Raw genomic sequence first — 19,731 nt, forward strand, 5'->3', positions numbered from 1 at the left:
CAGCACCTACAACATCCTGCTGAAGTGCCCACATCCTGCCTCCAGGAAGCCTTCCTGGGTATTCAGAGAAGGGAGGAGCTCGCTTCTGGGCACAGACACCATTTCTGTCCCCATTCAATGTTTCTCCTCATCTACCCTACAATGTCCATGCTCCCTCCCATACTCAGCAGCTGAAGCTGGGGCTGAGCCCACTTGAATCACATGCAGCCTGGTCACTTATAGCACAGCTTCAGTCCCTCTTACTCCCATGCAGAGTCCTGCACTGTGTCACACTCATCAACCAGGATGACACAGGTTGACACAGGCCTTCACACAGCAGGTCCCACCTGCTCGGTGACACACAGTCATTTCAGGGTCCACAGCATCCCACTGTCCCATGTCACTGGGTGTCACAGGGCCACACACACAGTGATCTCTCACTGTCACCCTCACTCGGAGTCTCCTATATCTTCAGTGTTGCACCCATGTTCCCAAAGCCACCATGTCACCCTCACACAGCATCAGACACAGTTCCACACTGGCTCTGTGTCACTGTTACATTTCAGCATCATCCAGGACCTCCTAGCCTTAAAAAACAAAAATCCAAAGTCACATCTATTTTAGAATTTGTCTAGCAGGTTTTTCAGTCTTCACCGGAAAGCTCCCCCCACCAAAAAAAAGTCTACCTTTGGTGAAATGACATCATGTCTGGGATTTGCTTTAAAATATTTCAGCGAGGCAACCTATGAAATGGGAGAAAAATATTTGCAAAGCTTTTATCTGATAAAGAGGTAATATCTGGAATATATAAAGAACCCCTGCAATTCAATAACAACAAAAAAGCAAACAACCCAATGTTTTAAATGGGCAAACGACTTGAATCAACATTTTCCCAAAGAAGATATACAAGTGGCCAACCAGCACACGAAAAGATGCTCAACTTCACTAATCATTAGGGAAATGCAAATCAAAACCACAATGAAATGTCACCCCACACCCATTAGGATGGCTACCATTAAAAAATAAAATAAAATAAAGAACAGAAAATAACACATGTTGGCAAGGATGTGGAGAAACTGAAACCCCTGTACACTGTCCGTGGGAATGTAAAAAGATACAGAAAACAGTATGGCAGTTCCTCAAAAACCAAAAAGTAGAATGACTGTGTGATCCAGCAAGCGTACTTCTAGGTATACATCTGAAAGAATTGGAAGCAGGATCTTGAAGAGGTATTTGTACACTTACGTTCATAGCAGCGTTATTCACAAGAGCTAAACTGTGAAAGCAACCCAAGTGTCTGGTGTTGGATGGATGTGGTCTGTCCATACACTGGAATATTACGTGGCCATAAAAAGGAAGGAAATCCTGTCGCATGCTGCAACATGGGTAAAACTTGAGGACGTTATGCTAAGTAAACTTAAAAGCCAGTCACAAAAAGACAGATACTACATTATTCCAATTACTTGAGGTATCTAGAGTAGTCCAAGTCATAGAGACAGAAAGTAGAATGGTGGGTGCCAGGAGCTGGAGACAGAGGAGGATGGGGGCTGTCGTTTAATAGGTGCAGAGTTTCAGTTTGAGAAGATGAAAGAGTTCCAGAGATTGGTTGCAAAACAGTGTGAATGTACCTACCACAACTGAACTGTACACTTAGAAATGGTTATGATGGTAAAGTTTAAGTTATGTATATTTTACCACAATTTTAAAAATTTTAAGCTTAAGCAAAGGAAAATGAAAGAACAGATAGGGGGGAAGAGAGGAAGAAATGAGGCCAAATCCCAGCAACTGTTGAACTGGGGTGATGAGTATATGGCAGTTTCTTATATGCTTCTCTCTGGTATTGTGTCTGCTTAGAATCACCCATAATAAAAAAATGTAATCTCCCTTTCCAGCGATCATGTCCTTCTCTGCAGCCCTCACAGCCCAACGTCTCCAAAGGGCTCTCCAGGCTAACGTCTTCACCTCCCTCACCATCCTACACAGGCCAGTCTGACTTCTGGCTCCAGCCCATCACTGAAATGGCTCCCATTAGCCTGACTCACCCACAGTGCCCAGCACAGCACAATCTTCCAGTTCCCCTCTTACCTGTGGGCCAGCACCATCCACACACCGACCCTCCCTCCCACTTGAGCCTCTTTCCTCCCTTGGCTTCTGGCTTCACACTCCTGGTCTCCTCTGCCTCCCTGGCCCTCCTCCTCTGCCTCGTTGCTGTTCCTTCTCACTTCCCCGACCTCTAGACAATGGAATATTCAGAGTTTAAGGCTCGGTCCTCAGTCCCCACCTCTTCTGTTGCCAAGCTCCCTCTCTCCATTATCCCAGCCAGGTCCACGACCTTAACAAACCCCCCATGCCTGTCGACTCCCAGATGTATCCCTAGCCTGGCCCCGCTGCCCACTGTACACCTTCACCTGGATGCTTCCCTTAACACATCCAAAACAGCTCACTCGATTTCTGCCTCCTTGTCCTCCCACCCCACTAGTGCTCACCCTCCCCCTTGCCTTTGCCCATCTCAGAAACATCTTCACCATCCATCGCTTGGTTCTTCAAGCCAGAACCCTGGAAATTGTTCTCTGGTTTTCCCTCTCGCTCATCTTCTCATTTATCAGCAAGTTCTGTCATTTCTACTTTCAAATATCTCCAAAGTTGCTCCATATCTCTAACTCTTCTGCCATTCCATTAACACAGGCACCACCATCTCCTGCCTGGGCAGCTGCAGGAGCCTCCAGTTGCTCTACCCACCTCCTCTCTGCCTCCCCCTAACTTATCTCCCCTCCCCTGCCACGCACCGTGCACACTCGCACACATACATATTCTGCAACCTGAGCAATCTTTTTCTTTTTCTTTTTTTTTTTTTTTGAGATGGTATTTTACTCGTCACCCAGGCTGGAGTGCAATGGCTCAATCTTGGCTCACTGCAACCTCTGCCCCCCAGGTTCAAGTGGTTCTCCTGTCTCAACCTCCTGAGCAGCTGAGATTACAGGTGCCTGTCACCATGCCTGGCTAATTTTTGTATTTTTAGTAGAGATGGGGTTTCACCAGGCTGGTCTTGAACTCCTGACCTCAGGTGATCCACCCAGCTCAGCCTCCCAAAGTGCTGGGATTATAGGTGTGAGCCACTGCATCCGGCCAGAGCAATCTTTTAAAACCATCCTTTGGACGGTGTTACTTTCCCGCCTGAACCCATCGGTGCCTTCCCATGAGAGTGTCCTGCACAGCACTGTATGTGCACATTGCATACTGTTACAACCATTACAGAGCATCACACATGTAATGTCAGGCCCAAGATCACACAGCATCACACGCCCACTTCCACACACTTGCTATCACTCCATGTCATGTCTTTGTTTACACACTCAGCCTCACTAGATCATATGCTTGGGACACACTCAATGTCACAATTCAGTGTCAGACACTCGAGCCACAGACTCAGGACCATATCTGCTACTGTAGCGTCATTTGCTCACGTTTCTGTATTTGATTCTCATGGAGACACACCCTCCATGTGCTCACTGTCACTTTCAGTGTCACACACGTGGTAGCAGGCAATGTGCAATGTCACACACTCAGTGTCAGCATCACACAATCAATATCACACAGTGTTACACATTTGGTGGCACAGCCACTGTGTACCCATCTGCTATTATGGAGTGCCTCACACCCAGTGTCACATACTCAGTGACTCACCCACACTCCACACAGTACCCTATGATCATGGTCACATACTTGATATTACACGTCATAAGCTCCGTGTCACATGTGCAGAACGCCCCCGTCCCACAGTGTCTCAGTGTCCCTCTTGGCGTCACCCTGGGTCCCACAAGCTCGGCCCCTCGTCCCCACCCCAACTGGGCACAGTCGCCAGGGCTGTTGCCCCATGTCACGGCTGTTTCCTGTTGTTGTGCTCAGAGTCCTCAGCCTCTGCTTGTTCCTTCAAGGATTTCCTGTTGTCAGGGCCCCCGGCAGGCCTGGCCTGTCTGGGATACACACCCCTAAGCCCAGAGGCTGGCCAGCAGGAACCCTGGGCCCTCTGCCTCCCCACTCCAACATTCCGGCTGGATCCATGGGACTTTCCATCCTCCCCTGGTCCACCAACCTGGATCCCCCATGTGTCTGCACTGGTGCTGGTTCTACTGGGATGGACAGAGATCAGCTCCGGGCCTCGCCCCAGCCCCAGGGTGCCCAGGCCTGTGCTTCCCAGAACAGGGCTCCAGGGCAGCCTGCACAAGCTGTTACAGCAACTGAACAACTGTGGACAGGACCAGCCCAATGCTCCACGTGAAGCTGCTGAAAGCCTGAGGAGTGGGAGATGGAGGGCAGAGGACAAGGGTTCGAGGGTTTAAAGTTGAGGAAGACTTCCCAGACGAAGCGGCTAAGAGCCAGGAAACAGGGAGGAGGAGGAGGAAAAGGCAGCCTGAGGAGGGGACACCAGGCTGGAGGCCGGAACCTGGAGGAGACAGGATGGACCAGGAAGAAGAAAGGAACATGAGAGAGGCGGAGGGCATTTGTGGGGTTTGGAGAAAACAGGCTTCTCTCCCAGCCGCTCCCACCTCTCCCTCAGCCAGCACTCAAATTCAGGCTCTAGGCAGGGGCCTCTGGCACGCCCTTCCCTCCTAGCCCCACAGACTGCCCCCAACAAGGGCACTGCCAAGCTCCCTCTCCTCCTGCCCCAGCCAGTCTGCAGGAAGGACACACGGAGGCCAGTGCACACGCTCTTCACACAGCCTGAGATAAATATTTCCCGGGAAACGGAACTTGTTCTCTCAGTGTTTACAGCCAAAGGCCAGGCAGGACGGTGGGGGGTGGGGCCGGCTGGAGCAACTTCAGCCCGGGGCCGCAGCATCTGGCCTGGGCACTGCCTCGGACCTGCCTGCGCCTCTAAGCCAGCTCCTGCCTTTCCCTGAGTCTCAACTCCAGGCCCTTGACGAGGCTGGCCCTCCCTGGGCCTAGGCCTTGCCCGCGAGCCTGGCGTGGTCTCAGCGTGTGTCTTCTCTGGGTATAAGTCCCCGGTGCTTTATGCCTCCTCCTTTGGACTAGGCTTCTTTGATGGCAGGACCTGCGATGCCCATCTCTCTCTTTACTCAGTCAGCCAGGGGTGTGGACAGTGGATGGGCAGGCAGAGGGACAGGCTAGAGTGGCAGCTGAGACCGCCTCCCTGGTCCCAGGTCCCTGCACGCCCCGGGCCTGTGCAGCCCGACAGGTGGGCACAGACAGATGGCAGGGCCTCAGGACCCCCATGGATGCCAGATGCTAAGGCCAACTTGTTGGCAGCCACTCCCTTGGGGCCATGGGGCATTGTAGAGGCCACTGGCTCCTGATGTGCAGAATCCAGGAGGAAGTAGCACATCTGGCAGCTACGAGCACTCACTTGAGAATGTTAGATAAGGGCCTGAAAAGTGCTGCCTACAGCGCGGCCCCTCCAGCCTCACCCCAGGGCTCCTTGCTGGTAAGCTGTGCTCGTATACTCGGAGCCTTCTCCCCTCCCACTCCTGCCCACACTCTCCCACAAGCTGCTCTTTCCCCAGCGAAGCCCTACTCCACCTGCAGCGGCAATGGCAATACCCTCTCCAACCTGGCTCCTGCCCCTGCCTAGTGCTACCCCCGCAGCTGGGCCCACATATTCACTGGTGGCCTCAGCCTCACCCTGACTCTGGCACCAAGCCTTCCTCAGCCCAGCACTCATGGGCAGAGTGTTTTGGAGCCGGGTTCTGAGCATGAGCCAACCTCCTGCAGCCTCCTCTGGGGCTGAGTCCTTGCTCCAGCCTCCTCTATCTGCTTGTTCCCAGTCCTGTTCTGGTCCTGGTTGTCCTTAGCTGCTGCTGTCAGAAGCTGACCTCATGGACCTCTCTGACTGCCTAGCTGGTCTCTGGCTTCTTCGGTTGGTGCCCTTGACCCTCTCCATCCTTCAAAGTTCTAAGGTTGCCTCCTCCAAGTCTCCAAGACCGCCCAACCCAACTGTGCCCCTTCTTGGAAGTACTCCAGCCCTACTCACGGCCACTCTTGTTCATTCAAGAAGTATTTATTGAGCACCTACCATATACCAGGCCTATACCAGGCACCACATGGGCCCAAGAGAGACAAAGGAGACTCAGTCTCAGCCTCTGCCTCCTGGGTGTTTACAACCCCATGGGGAAGGATACACTACCCACAGCACCCCGTGGAGTAACAGGTTTCCCAACTGTGGGCTCAGGGAAATGGGGACTGTGAGTGCCCAGGGAAGGGAGGAGACTGGCTCGGCCTGAGGTAGAGGGACCAGTCTGAGGAACGTCACAAAGGAGGTGACATTTCATCTGGGCCTTGAAAAGAGAGTAGGTGGAGAAAGAAAGGAAAGGTATTCCAGACAGGTGGTCAGTGTGAGCAAAGGCAGGGAGGCAGGGGGAGCTGCTGTGTGCTGGGAGTGAACACAACAATGTGGCTGTAGCGCTGGCTGTCTCAGGGCATGAGGGAACACGAGGGGACATGAGGGGACCCAGCAGGCAAGGCCAGCAATGCCCTGCCAAGAGGTGTGGTCTTTGTCCCAAGGGCAGCAATAGAGGAGCCGGTGCTGGGCAGTGCATTTCAGTACTTATTGTGGATGCCAGTGCCCTCATCCACGTCCACCTCTCCCCATGCCCCCATCCCAGCTAAGGCTCCCAAGCCGCCATCTGGGCCCTGAGAGCCATCACAAAGAGGGCATTGACTCAGCGTGCTCAATTCACCAACTTGAACTGCCCCAGACCTGACTTTCAGAGAGACAGTAATGATGCGGAGGCCTGGCCCTGAAGGAGGATGCCAGGCTGAGCTGGAAGAGCCCCTCCTCCAAGTCAGCTGCTGGCACAGGGGCTAGGGAACCATCCCAGGAGGGTGTGCTGAACACACGCCTGCTGGGTGGAGATGGGTGCTGGCAGCTCTGCTTTCTTGGCTGCTGCCCAGCCAGTGCCAGGAGAGTGTGCCATGCCCATAGAACTTCCATAAGCCTCAGCCCAGCTCTGCGGAGCATCCTGTCTCACAGGGCTACAGCCTAGTCCTGGCTCTAAGGATGTCATCCTTGAGGGAAACAGGGAGGAGGCTAACTCTCCCCAAGGATCTGCCATGTGCCAGGCCTGCGCCGGGCACCCCACACATACAGTCTTTGTAACTTCTCCCAACAGCTCTATTGTGGTAATGTTGAATAACAGTGATTACATCCAAGAATGATAGAGGTTCTTTTTTTTTTTTTGAGATGGAGTCTCACTCTGTCACCCAGGCTGGAGTGCAGTGGCGCGATCTCGGCTCACTGCAAGCTCTGCCTCCCGGGTTCACGCCATTCTCCTGCCTCAGCCTCCCAAGTAGCTGGGACTACAGGCGCCCACCACCACAACCAGCTAATTTTTTGTATTTTTAGTAGAGACAGGTTTCACCACGTTAGCCAGAATGGTCTCGATCTCCTGACCTTGTGATCCGCCTGCGTTGGCCTCCCAAAGTGCTGAGATTACAAGCGTGAGCCACCGCTCCCGGCAGTGATAGACATTCTTATCCCTGCCTGGCAGGTGAGGAGACTGATGCTCAGGCTGGTTAAGTGACAGGCACAAGGCCACACACCAAGGAAGCAAGGGAGTTGGGACTTGAACCCGTGCTCATCTGACCCTGTGGCTTGTCCACTATATGACGCCATCTTGGCTTCCCAGATCCACCCTGACAGGAGGGCCCCTCAGGCTCCCAGTCCCTTTTCCCTCCAGCTGCCCCTGTGGTCTGAGCAATGCCCTCAGGTCCCCACTCTCTCCAGTCTTGCCCTCTCCATGTTGGCAGCATCCCCTCAGGCAGCCCATCTCTTCCCAGCAGTGCTGAGTATAGGCCTGGGCACTCGGGTGGGGTGCTGGCAGGACCCAGAAATCCAGCAGGCCCTGCCAAGAGTCCAGGCAGACACTAACTGTTTGGGGATGAGTGTGGGGATGGGGTCAGGACAGAGCTGAGGGCTGAGGAACTCATGGCTCCAGATCCTCGGTCAGAGGGAAGAGGCAGCAGGACCCAGCTCAAGGAAAGGCAGAGAGAATACAGGGATAGGAGCAGGTGGGGCCGACCCAGGGAAGCCTCATGGGAAGGACGAGGCCGGTGGAGCTGGACAAAGAGCAGAATTTGAACCTGCAGAGGGCAGGCAGATGGCCTAGGCAGCGGGGGCTGCCGCAGAGGCATAGCAGGGAGCCTGGAGCCATACTCCTTCCCTCGGGGCACAGCCCCTGTTGCCCAGGAGGGTCTCAGCTTTGCCAAAGCCCCCTCTTCTTGTGGCTCCCTGGGTGGATGACAAATCCAGTCTTTCCTGGCGGGTGGCCGAGGCTGCTGAGACACTGCAGGCTCCCAGGAACACCATCTGTCCCAGCTCTGGGGGGAGCCCCGCCCCATGGGGAATGCCATGGCAGTAAATAAATTAATAATGTGGCTTTCCAGGCCCTCCCCTCCCAGCTCCCTTTGCCAGCTCCCAGCAGCAGGGCCCAGCCCCACTTGGAGGCACATTCTCAGGTCTTGGCCCTGTGTCCCAGCAGGGAACATGTGCTGAGCCCCTCCTGTGCACCAGGCCCTGTGTGGGCACCTTCTTTCCCATCTTACTCAGGGGCCGGGAAAGAGTGAGCCTCGAGCCTGAGACACATCTAGGCTCCAATCTTAGCTCTGTCCCAACTCACTTGCTGAATGATCCCTCTGGGCCTCAGCTTCCCCAAATGTGAAACAGGAATAATAGTAGCCCCTACCTCATGGGGGTGCTGTAATAATTAAACAAGGTGGGTGTCAAAGGCTCCTGGCACACAAGAGGGCTGATACAAGCATCATCTTCCTCTCCCTCTCAGCCGGGCCTGGGCAGACTCTGTTCTGGCTGTGGGTCCAGTTCTCTCTCTCTCTCTCACACACACACACACACCCTCCTCTGTGCCGATCTTCAACATCAGCAGCCCACCTTGTTTGCTCGTCAAGGCCCCTTTGAGCACTGAAGAGTCCTATGAGGCACCCCTCACAGGGAAGGAAGGCATGGTCGGGGGGTGGGGATGGCACCCCTCGCAGGGCAGGAAATGCGCTGGCTGAGCCCTGCACCAGTACCCATCCAAGGGTGGTAGAAGGTTCAGGAATGAAGAAAGCACAGTCCCCAGGCTCAAAGAGCTCACAGTGCAGAGAAGACAAGGCAGACACACATACAGAGTCACGTGATGGAGAAAACAGGGTGCTCGTGGCACAGCACGGTGGGCGACAGACAGCAGAGTGCCCTGGCATCTGACTGCCAGGGCAGGAGAGCTCAGAGGAGGGAGCAGGAGCGAGCTTGGTCCCATGGTCAAGGGGTAGAGAGGACTTCCCAGAGGAGAGGAGGCTAGAGCTGATCCCCGAAGGATTTAGGAAGCTGAGGGGGGAAGAGGCCAGCAGGAGCAGTTTGGGGGAGGCAGGAATGGATGAAGGGGGACGATTGCCAGGCTGGGGTTGTGGAGGGGGCATGGGGGTGGGGAGCATGGAGGATTCTGGGGCAAGAGAGTGACAAGTTCAGGTCTGTGCATTAGGAAGATCCTCCTGGTGGCCACGTGGATGATGGGGGAAACTGAAAGCAAGCAGCCAGTGAGTGGCCCAGGGGAGAGTTGAGGGAGCCTGGACCCAAGCAGGCGGCAGAATCCTCTCCATTCTCGAAAGGATTCCCCCTCCATTCCTCTCCATTTCCCGAGAGGAACTCGGGAAATACTCAGGGCAGAGAATCAACGGGAATTGTTGGGTGAGGGTGGGGAGGACAAGGGAGGAGTCTGTAGTGACTCCCCAGGTGAGTTGGGAGGAGGAATCCTCATGGGAGGACTTCCAGCCTGGGGATATATAGGGTGAGGGGAGATGGTCTTGATACAGGGGTGGTCCTAGTCTGGAGGGCTGGGGCTGGGATGTGACTCCAGCCTCCCCGTCCTCCCAAGGGGGAGGGCACCACTCAGACTGATCTTCAGTCTGCGCCCCACCCCCTCAAGCCCACCCACTTCTCCCTCCACTGAGCTCTCACCTCCAGTCGGTCGTCTCTACTCCCTGGGGGTCCTGGCTCCTTTGCAAGGGGGTCCAGGCTGGCTGCAGAGACAAGAAGGTCAGGGGCTGAGGCCGGCCAGGCCTTCTCCCCTTCTCCCCAGACTGTCCCCCCATTAGCCCCCAGCAAGCCCACGGATGGCCCCCTCCTCCAGGGAGCCTTGCCTGCTTGCACCCTGCTCTCTCCCCAGACTCCCTCCTTGTTCTCTGCTTCCCATGGGCACCTCTGGCTCTGCCATATTCTCTGTTCCTTGACTCTGAGAACAGAGCCATATTCCTTCTTTCCACCTACGGCTCCTAAGGAGTGGAAATGACCACCTCTTTACTCTTTCTGAGGCCTCCTCCACTTCTGCTTCTCTCTAGGGAGCTCTACTAGCCCTCTCTAAGCCTCAGTTTCTCTATCTGTAAAATGGGATCCGTAATGTCCACCTCACACAGTCACTGGGCCTCCACAGTGAGTTCGGCCTTTACTGACAGACAACCAAGGGGCTTCCAGCCGGGGTGCTGAGTCTCAAATGAATGTGAGACCATGTGGGAGCCCCTACCCCAGCCTGGCGCCCAGTCATCTGGACTGGGATCAGACCCCCGACCTGTATCCTACCAGCACCACTTCCACAGTTCCCGGAATGCTAGCGGTGGAGACACTGCCACAGCAGCCTGGAGACACAACAGAGACCTGCTCACTCATTCTCCAGAAGCCCACCACCCCGCAGCATTCCAAACCCCCAGCCTCTCTGAGGGGCACTGCCCAGGGCCTGGCTGCCAGGCTCCTGCCCCTCCCCACCCCCACCCAACAAGCCTACTCAGGCATCGGACAGGCGGCGGGATATTCTGAGCCTGGCTTCGTTCCCGTCAGCTGCTGGCCGCCATGCCAGCCTGGTGCGGGTGCAGGGGCTGATTTGATTTGGCAGCTTCAGAATCGTGTGGTGGGGACTGGGAGGGGGAGGGGGATGAGACACCCATCCCTGCTAGTCCCTGCTAGGAAATAAACAGCCTGAGGCACTCCTTCTGTGAGCTGGGGGGAGGGCACAGTCTGGCATGGAGGAGGTTCTGGGTTCCCTGCTGGTGTCCCCCTCTTCTCGCCTGGGCACTGGATACCTGCCCACGACTACTGGAATCTCTGGCTCTCCTTGGGTTGACCGTAGGGGTGACAGGAGCTGCACCTGCTGTGTGGAGGCTTGTGGAGTGGCCGAAGCACGGCGTCTGGTTGTCCCACGTGTCCCTGTGCCCTGCAGGGTCTTCCCTCTTAGCTGCGCCTGCAGCTGGGCCTGAGTGTCACCTGGAGAGACTGGGTCTGTGTGTGGTGTGATGGTCTAGGTGTGGCCATCTCCGGCAGTGACTGTGGTGTGTGTCTGGGCCTCTATGAGGGGCTGACTGCAGCCCAGGGTGTGGCAGGGTCACCCATGTGCCTGACTCTCCTGTAGGGCCTGGTATGCACTGGCCCTGGCCTGTTCCTTCCCTCTGTGCAATGACCCCACTCACCCAGCCATGTCCGGCAGAGGAAATGACGAGGGTTGAGATAAGTGCCTGACCCCAGGGCTGTCCCTTTTATCCACAAAGCCTGAGTCTTCTTTTCCACCCACAGCCAGATGGGCTACCTGCTGAGCAGCCAGGGACAGCCCCCTCCCCTCCCCTGAGAGGAGGGAGGGCCAGTTTCACTGGAGAATCCAGCTCCCCCCTCAGGCCTCCCACCACTCCCAGGACAGGTTCCTGCCCCCCAGCAGAGGCACTGCCCGGAGGTGGAGGCAGGGTGCTGGCTCCTGTCCCTCCCCAACCCCACCTAACTTCTGGTTCCCCCTCCAGCCAATTTCAAGTGTGGGGAAAGTGCCTAGGATGAGGGGATTCTCAGCTAGGTATTCCCAGCTCCCTGTAATCCCACCTAGCCTGTGTTTATCACCCTCCTATCTCCTGTACATAGGCCCCCCAGGCCAGCTCACCCCTCCTGGACACTGGAATCTGCACCAACCCGCCAATAACCTACCAGTGCCCTGGAGGCCTGGACTCCATAGCCGCCAGTTAGAGAACTGCTGCTGGAGAACCAGGGCTTCTGATTCCCAGACCTCTGCATTGTGGGGTCAGACCAGGACCCTAGTCCTAAGAGGCCAACAGGCCAGGGCTGTGTCCAAGCCACCAGCCAGGGAGGTCAGGGGAGGGTGGAGTCTGCTTTAGGGAAGACTCAGCCTCTCATCTGTCACCGCCTCCCCATTGTCCCACGTCCTGTGGGGACCTCAGGGCTCTCCCCACCCAGCAACAGGAAGCTGAGCCCCTCCTGAAGACACTGAAGGAGTGGCCCCAGGACTGAAGGGGGGACTCAGCCTTGCCCTTCGAGTCACAGGAGGAACCTAGGCTCACAGAGTTCAGTTGTCACAAAGGGGCCAGTTGGATGAAGACGGTCTACAGGGGTCCTAAGGGGCTTCCTGGAGGAGGTGTGTGAGGCCTGACAGGAAGAGGAGGACACTGGGTTCCAGGGTGGCCTCCTGATGGTCTGACCAGTTTTCAGCTGGGATTTATGGACCCCGTGACACGCTTGCACATGTTTATGTGTCTGTGTCTGGGTGCATGGGTGTGCATCCCAGTCATGGAGGCCTGAGCTCTAGTCTGTGTCCCAAGGACAGTGTCTGCCAGAGGCAGGAGTCAGCAGACAGCAGGGATAGTGAAGGAGAGAGGAGCTGGGCAAAGAAAGGGAAGGGAGGGCAGCTCAGGGCTGTGAAGAAGGGCTGAGGAGAGAAGCCCCCTACCGCATTTCTGTAGGTGCCTGTGTGCTTAGCGCTGATCATCACAGTCAGTTCTCAAACCCTGGATGCCCGATGCCAAGGGCAGTGTGCACTCATGACCCAGCGCTGAAGGGGGCACAGCACTGGGCTCTGCCTCAGCCTACTGTGCAGCTTTGGACAGGACCTTCCCCTCTCTGACCTGGCCTCCTTATCCGAAGAATAAAAGGATTGGACTTGGTGATCTCCCAGGGCCCTTCCAAATCTAACTTTCAGTGGAGAGAGGCTTAAACCCAGAGAGAGCCAGAGACGAGACCTCACAGGGATGGGGAGGGCCTGAGGGCAAGCGGAGATGAGAAGAGGGAAGGGGCAGCAGGAGGAAGCAGGTGGCAGAGTCACGACAGGAGGGCCCGGGGAGGCACACTTCTGGCCTGCAGCTGGGGAGGGGCTCCCTGCCAGGGACAATGGAGCCTTGTGGAGGACTGGGGGCAGCTGTCACCACCACACCTGCTTCTGGCCTGTGGGAAGAGGAAGACGGAGGGATGATGGACAGAGGCTCTGCTCCCTAACCTGAGCCCCGCCTCCACTCCTGCCCCTCAGGTGTCCCAGGGGAAGTGGGGGAGGCTGTGGGCAAAAGGGAACACCCAGGACTGGGAATCAGGAAGCCTGATTTCAGGCCCCGTTGTGCTGTGTGACCAGGGCCAGCTTTGGTCTGTGAACCTACCAGGCAGCGGAAGCCCTTGGAACTGTGCAGCTGTACTGGGCTTCTAAGGATCCATCAGGGATGGGCACTCTGGAAGGAAACCCTCCCCTGCAGCCTGGACCCCTCCCCAACTCTGGCCTGGGCGCCAAGGCATAAGAAGGACTCAGGAGGCAGTGAAACACTGGACAACTGGGCTGGCCTTCTGCCAGGCTGGACTGTGGCCTTGCACACAGGGGAGGACCTGTCAGCACTTCCAGTCCCTGACCTGGGACTCCTTTCCTTGACCCCTTCTCACTGTCACCCTTGGGGCAAGAACAGGGTCTTCCCTCCTCAGCCTATACTGAGAGGGTGCTGATGGGACCCCACTGGCTGTCCTGGCCTCTGCCCTTGTCTGAGCCTTTGGATGCGGGGCCCTCGAAGGCAGGGGTTCATGCATTTCCATGTCTGTGTCCAGGAAGTATTCATGTCCTGTTTTCCCCCTCAGGCTGTCAGGGAAGGGGCGGGGGTGAGCAGACCTCTCCTTCCTCCACTGCTGCCATTTCTGCCCAGAGACTTAGAGGGCGGGGAGGAAAGGGTAGTTACCCCTCTCTCTGCCCAGTCTGAAATGGTTAAGGAATAGAGGCCAGTGCTGAAGGAAATGAGCCCCTTACCCTGCAAGCTTTGGGAGTGGCAGCTCTCTCGAATGTACACACACCAGTTCTGTTGTGACAGGAGAAACAACCTGTGTGACCCAGGTTGAAAAGGTCTCTATTCTCTAAGGCCAGCCCAGCCTCTTCTGTCCTCCCTCACTGGGAGTGGAGGGAGCGCCCACCATTCTGAGCTATCTGTCTCCATTGCTTCTTGTTATGTTTTTAATAACTGAACATTGACATTAACAAGGCAGGTGGTTGCAGCTCTTCCCAGCAGCCCCATTTAGAATCATTGAATCATCAAACCATCAAATCCTAGAATCCTAGATTCACAGAATGTCCGTATCTCTAGCTCCTAGAGCCTCAGCATCTTAAAGTCTCAGAATGTCGGAATCACACAACCACGCATCCACACAGCCCTGGCTGGGAGCTGAGAGTCAAGGAATGCTAGAATTGTCCCAGTTAGAACCCCACAGACTAACAATTCCAGATTCTCAAAATCCTATACTCCTAGAGCTAGAGCTCATATATTGCTTGGAGATATTGACCCCCAACTTCCTCCTTTTACAAGTGAGAAAATGCAGCCCAGAAAAATGGTCTTGTGCAAGAATACCCGAGAGTGGGGGCCAAGGAATGCCCAGCTCACAGACTGCAAGATCGGACCTCAGCATTCTGATGTTTCGGGAAATGGCACAGCTTTCCCATTCTGAAATACCAGTATCGATGTTGGGGTGATACTGCTCTTCAGCTCTGCCTGTCTCCCTTTGCTCTCACTCCCGGCCCTCTCCATTCTTCCGGCCACCCTACCTTCCCGCTCCCCCTCCACACCACGAGATCTCAGCCCCTCTTACCCTGAGCTCCCGAAACTCCCATGCCCTTCTTGTCTCCCAGTGGCAGCCGCCAGTAGAGGCAACCGTGGATGGGAGGCATGCAAGGCCAACTCCCTTAGGGTGGGGGACAGGAAAGGCAGAATGCCTGCCCCCTGAAGCCACCAGCCAGAATACAGGCTCTGCAGAGGAGGAGCCCTGCCGGCTCCTCTCAAGGGAGCTGAACAGGAAGGTCCTGGAGCTGCAGGGGGTAGCCACATCAGAGGCAGCAGCTTCAAGGGAGGCAGATCCAAAGTTTTGGGAAGCAGCTGAGGCTTACAATTTACATTAGAACAATCACGTATGTTTAGCATTTTCATAAATTTACATTTTTACTCATTTTGGAATGTACTCAGACATTTTTGGATTTGAATTTTATTAAGTATTACATTTCACAGATTGTTTTGATTATTGAATTCTGAACACCCTTTGCCCAGGGCAGATCTCAAGTTCCCATGTTACAGGTGAGGCTGTAGCAGCCCTGGGCCGGCTTCAGGTCTCCCTTTAACCTCAAAGCTCATGATCTCCTCTGAGGCTTTTCCAAGACCTTTTGGTCCTTAAAGGGCCCTGACACAGGCCCAGGCATCTGCCACTAACCCCTGTCTTCCCTCCTATACCTCTCAGAGACTGCACAAAACCCATCCAGACACCTGGGTGGGGCAGCATTCTCCTCCCTTGCCCTTCACGTCTACAGCTGTCCAGCTCCCTCCACCAGCCCTGGCCACTCCGTCCCCTCCCCTCCATTCTTCAGCCATTTCCCTGTCCAGGCCTCATCACCCCCCCTTACCTGGACCACACCAGCCTCCCCGTCAGTCTCCACGCCATGGTCCAGGGAGCTATCGAACATGCAGATCTGATCTGTCATATCCGTTCTCTCAACTCTTCCCCAGGGTCAATTTCCCTCCAGAATAAGTCCGCAGTCCTTAACATGGCTTACAAGTCCTGCACCATCTGGCTGGGCCAGCTTTACCAGTCCCCATCCCCCCGGACCCAGCCGGCTGGCACCCAGGGGCCTGCTCCATGGAGTGGTGCTGCCACAGGCTCTCCTCCCTCTGTCTGCCACCAGCGAACCTTCACAGTAACCATTCTCTCCCCTCTGTCCAGAACTTTCTCCTGGCTTGACCTTAGCTCTCAGTTCAGATTTGTTTCCTCCTGGAAGCTCCCCAACATGCCCCTCCCTCCCACTCTGGGATGAAATAGGGGTCCCTGCTTTATATCACCATGGCCCCTGAGTTTATCTCCCTCGTTGCCCTCCCCACACACTCTACCAACATCACTCCCTGTTTCTCCGCCTCCCCTCCCCCAGCCCTAGTACCTAGGTCTGTGCCACCTGCCAAGGGGCTAATGCAACATTGCTCAGGCTTGGAGGAAGGTGTGGGGATTTTAAGGCCTGCATCCTGCTCATCTCTTCCCACCCTCTGTGCTGGGCACATAGCAGGTGTTCACTAATGTCCACCTAGGAAGTCCTGGAAGTACACATGTGTGACTCAGACAGGAAGGGCACTGTGCTCAAAGGAGGTAAGAATCCCTGGGCTGAGTGGAACTGGAGACTTCCTGGAGGTAGCATCTGGGAGTACCCTTCATATGTCAGTCCTAAGGCAGCAATTAGGGACAGTCTGCGGGAAGTGCCCAGGCCAGCCCTAGGGCTGTCAGAGCAAACCATCAGTGGAGGACTAGAGTCTGCAATGAGGGGGACTCAGTGCCTCGGGCTCAGGGTAGTGGCCACTGGAGGAGCTAGCTGTGCATTCAGAGAAGCCTTCCTGGAGGAAGAGCTACTTCTGGCTGGCATGGGACAAGGAAGAAGGTAGAGATGAGTCAGGTTGGAGAAAGTGGTGAGGGACAGGATATGGAAAAGAAAGCTCTGTAGCTTCTCGTCATTTACCCTTAGGATGTCAAGATCAGGGAGTTCGGGGGATGGGCAGAAGGAGTAAAGAAGACTGAGGCAGAATGAAGATAACATCAGCACCGATGCCGTGGTCAGGACGGGTATGGACAGCTGGGGCTGGCAGGGAGCAGGTCCCCAGCTGTGGCTGGGAAACATTTCCTGTCTCCTTGCCAGGGGGGTCATTAATAATCGTTTACCCGCCACAGGCAGCACGGAGGCCAGCCAGAGAGCAGCGTGGTGCTGGGGCCAGAGCCCAACCCGGCAGCAAGAAGTGCTGTCTTCTGACACCAGCCGCGCCACCCTGCTGTGAGACCTGCACCAGTCACCTGACCCTTCTTGGTCTCTGGAGCTACTGGTAAAAGAAGGGCCTGATGAGATGCTGCCTGATGAGATGAGAGTCCCCTCATCCGTTGGACCCCAGTTGCCCTAGACAGAGCTGGACTGCCAACCCTACATGGCAGTTCCGGTCACCTGATGATAGGTGTGAGCATCTGGACTCTGCCAGACCCAGCTCAGGACACACACGGTGGGTAGAGGAGAGACCTGGGCCCAGCCTCTGCAGAGCTCGCATTCTGGTAGGAGCCAGACCCCAGCACCAGAGGGTGCACATGCGGAGCCCCACAGAACCAGGCGCCCCAGACTGGGGGAAACACAGAAGGGTGGGCAACTGACAGCATGGCTGGACACAGAAGGTAGGAGCTCCATGAGGCCAGTTTGGCCACCACCATGACCCCGGCACTTAAAACTGTGCCTGCCTGGCACACAGCAGTGTTCCATAAAGACTTTTGGACAATTGCATGAGTTAACCTGCTAAATGAGACATTTGTGAAAGGACCCTGGAATTTGGAAATAACCGCCTAAAAGATGATGAAGATGACAATGTCAATGACAGTGAAGATAATTCCAGCCAGAGACAATGGGATAAAAAAAGGTACCGTGAAAGCTTGAGAAGGCTGGAGGCCCAGGGATGGCTACCCAAAGCCAGACAGTATTGCCTGGGGAATGGCCAGCAAGATCCCTTTTGCCAGTCAGGCCAGAACCTTCCTCAGCCCCAGGCTGCATCTCTCTGCCCACCCCAACACCCCCTTCAAGGTCCAGTTCAAGCCTATTCATTTCAGAGAACCTTCTGGTATGTGACACTGCGGCATCGACCCCAGCCCCTTCCCTGACTGACTCAGACTTCTCTGAGCCTTCCAATCTCAAGGAATCTTGGATGTTTCTTCTCTCAAGCACCTGCTGGGAGGCAGCCCAGTAGGGTTTTCCCACAGCTCTCTCTGGAAGGTATGACCTCGATCCTCCTACAGACTGCGTCAGTCTAGAGGGTCCCCAAAGGTGTGACCAGCTCTCTCCTTTCAGATAAGTGTCTCTGTGAGGATGGGGACTCTTTCTCCTCCATCTGACCTGGAGTGAACACAAATAGAACTAAATCAAGGTCTTCCTGATTGTCTCCAGGGACTGCAGCCACACAGAGAAGGGGCGAGGGCAGGTGAACTTGGAGAAGTGGGTGCTTGGCTGCTCCGCTGCTCAGCCCCGCTGACATGAGCCAGGAAGGGCGCTGGGCCACTATGGACTAAGACTGCATGGCTGGCAAACTCCAAGCCCAGCCTAAGCTGTTCTTACACCAACAGGCGCCACCAAAGACACCACCCAGGCCTCACTGCCTGCGCCGTACGCCTCCCCTCTGCGGAGCACGAAGAGGTGTAGTAAACACAGTGACCTTGCTGCCACGTGCATCCTCTCCACACCCTCCTCCAAACCAAGGCCCCAAACACCAGTCAAACTAAGAGAACAAAGGTTCCCAGACCGCGACATTGCCTGCCGCCCGCCTGTCCAGCGCCTGCTCCGCCGGAAACCCAAAACAAAGGGCTTGGTCAAGGCAAGGAGGATGAAGGGCAAAGGGTAGGGGCAGCTGGGGTTGGGGGGGCATGGAGAACATTCCAGGGTATCTCTAGGGACCTGATCAGGAGGGGAGCAAGAACAGGATGGCAGCCAAGCCCTTTTGCACACATGCGTCACTCCACAGACATTTATGGGGACACCCACTATATTCCACACGCCCCAAATGTTACAGACCTCATTCCTCACACACACCACATGCACACACTGCCACCGCAGCACATTCTACAGTCCTCAACACCCCCAACACACACACCGCCAGCTCACTGGCCATCCTCCACTCACTCCTCACCACAGGCACACACAGCTCATGGGGAGAAAAGATCACATAATTCACGCGTCACACCAAAAAGTCACCCAGCTCACACACCCTCACTTCACACCACACTCACACCGTCTCCCACCACGCACCTCACACACCTCTCACCTCCCCAACCACAGGTGTATGCATCCAATTAAATTCAACACGCACGCCACCTAGACACAGACACACATGCAGACACAACCTGCATAGATAATGTGAACACCTAATGTCACACGTTTGTGGGCGCACACAGCCCCTCAGCATAGACAGCGCTGCTGGCCCACTGCCTCCTCCCACCCCACCCCATTCCCATATGCACGTGTACATGCATGCACACACACACACTCACACACTCACACACTTGTCAACTGGCTCCTCGCCTCAGACCCCTCAGCCCTGCCTGCAACCCTTTCCTGTCCAGAATCGCGGGAGCAGCCACCACACAGACACATGACATTCAAACACCGGCACTCAGGTCCTAATAGATATATTCCCCAAGCAATCCCAGGATGTGCCATAGTGACTCTAAGCCAGCCACCTAGGCTGCAAACACATTGGCACACACAGCACCCCCTGCCCCAACTCCTCTCTGACAAGACACCCAGTGGAAACCATCAGGCCCCTGCAGTGGCCCTTCCTGGCCACACACAACAGCCAGTAACATACACAACTACATATAGAATCCTGTATGCAAGCTGTCCCTACAACAACTCCACTGTACAATGACAGACATACAGCCACATACACACAAGTTCTCTACACACACAACAGCCA

The 19,731-nt window shown here is 55.5% G+C and overlaps 1 protein-coding gene and 1 non-coding gene across 5 annotated transcripts in view; one reads left to right on the top strand and one right to left on the bottom strand.

Moving 5' to 3' along the window:
* Nucleotides 1-19,731, bottom strand: part of PDE2A (phosphodiesterase 2A) — a 100,064-nt gene that overhangs the window by 46,770 nt on the left and 33,563 nt on the right. For 2 of the 4 annotated variants that reach the window (XM_063693356.1, XM_004051759.5), the window contains one exon: nt 9,947-10,008. The exons of 1 other annotated variant lie outside the window; for it this stretch is intronic. In XM_063693356.1, the coding sequence (XP_063549426.1) occupies nt 9,947-10,008 (62 nt within the window). Of the gene's footprint in view, nt 1-9,946; nt 10,009-14,857; nt 14,952-19,731 lie in introns of those variants that run through there. One more of the 4 variants, XM_019037300.4, reaches the window with a different exon arrangement.
* On the top strand, nt 584-645 carry LOC115936350 (U7 small nuclear RNA). Its single transcript, XR_004071845.1, has one exon. It is a non-coding gene; the product is annotated as a U7 small nuclear RNA (small nuclear RNA).

The sequence above is a fragment of the Gorilla gorilla genome, chromosome 9 (assembly GCF_029281585.2).
Source record: "Gorilla gorilla gorilla isolate KB3781 chromosome 9, NHGRI_mGorGor1-v2.1_pri, whole genome shotgun sequence".
NCBI lineage: Eukaryota > Metazoa > Chordata > Mammalia > Primates > Hominidae > Gorilla > Gorilla gorilla.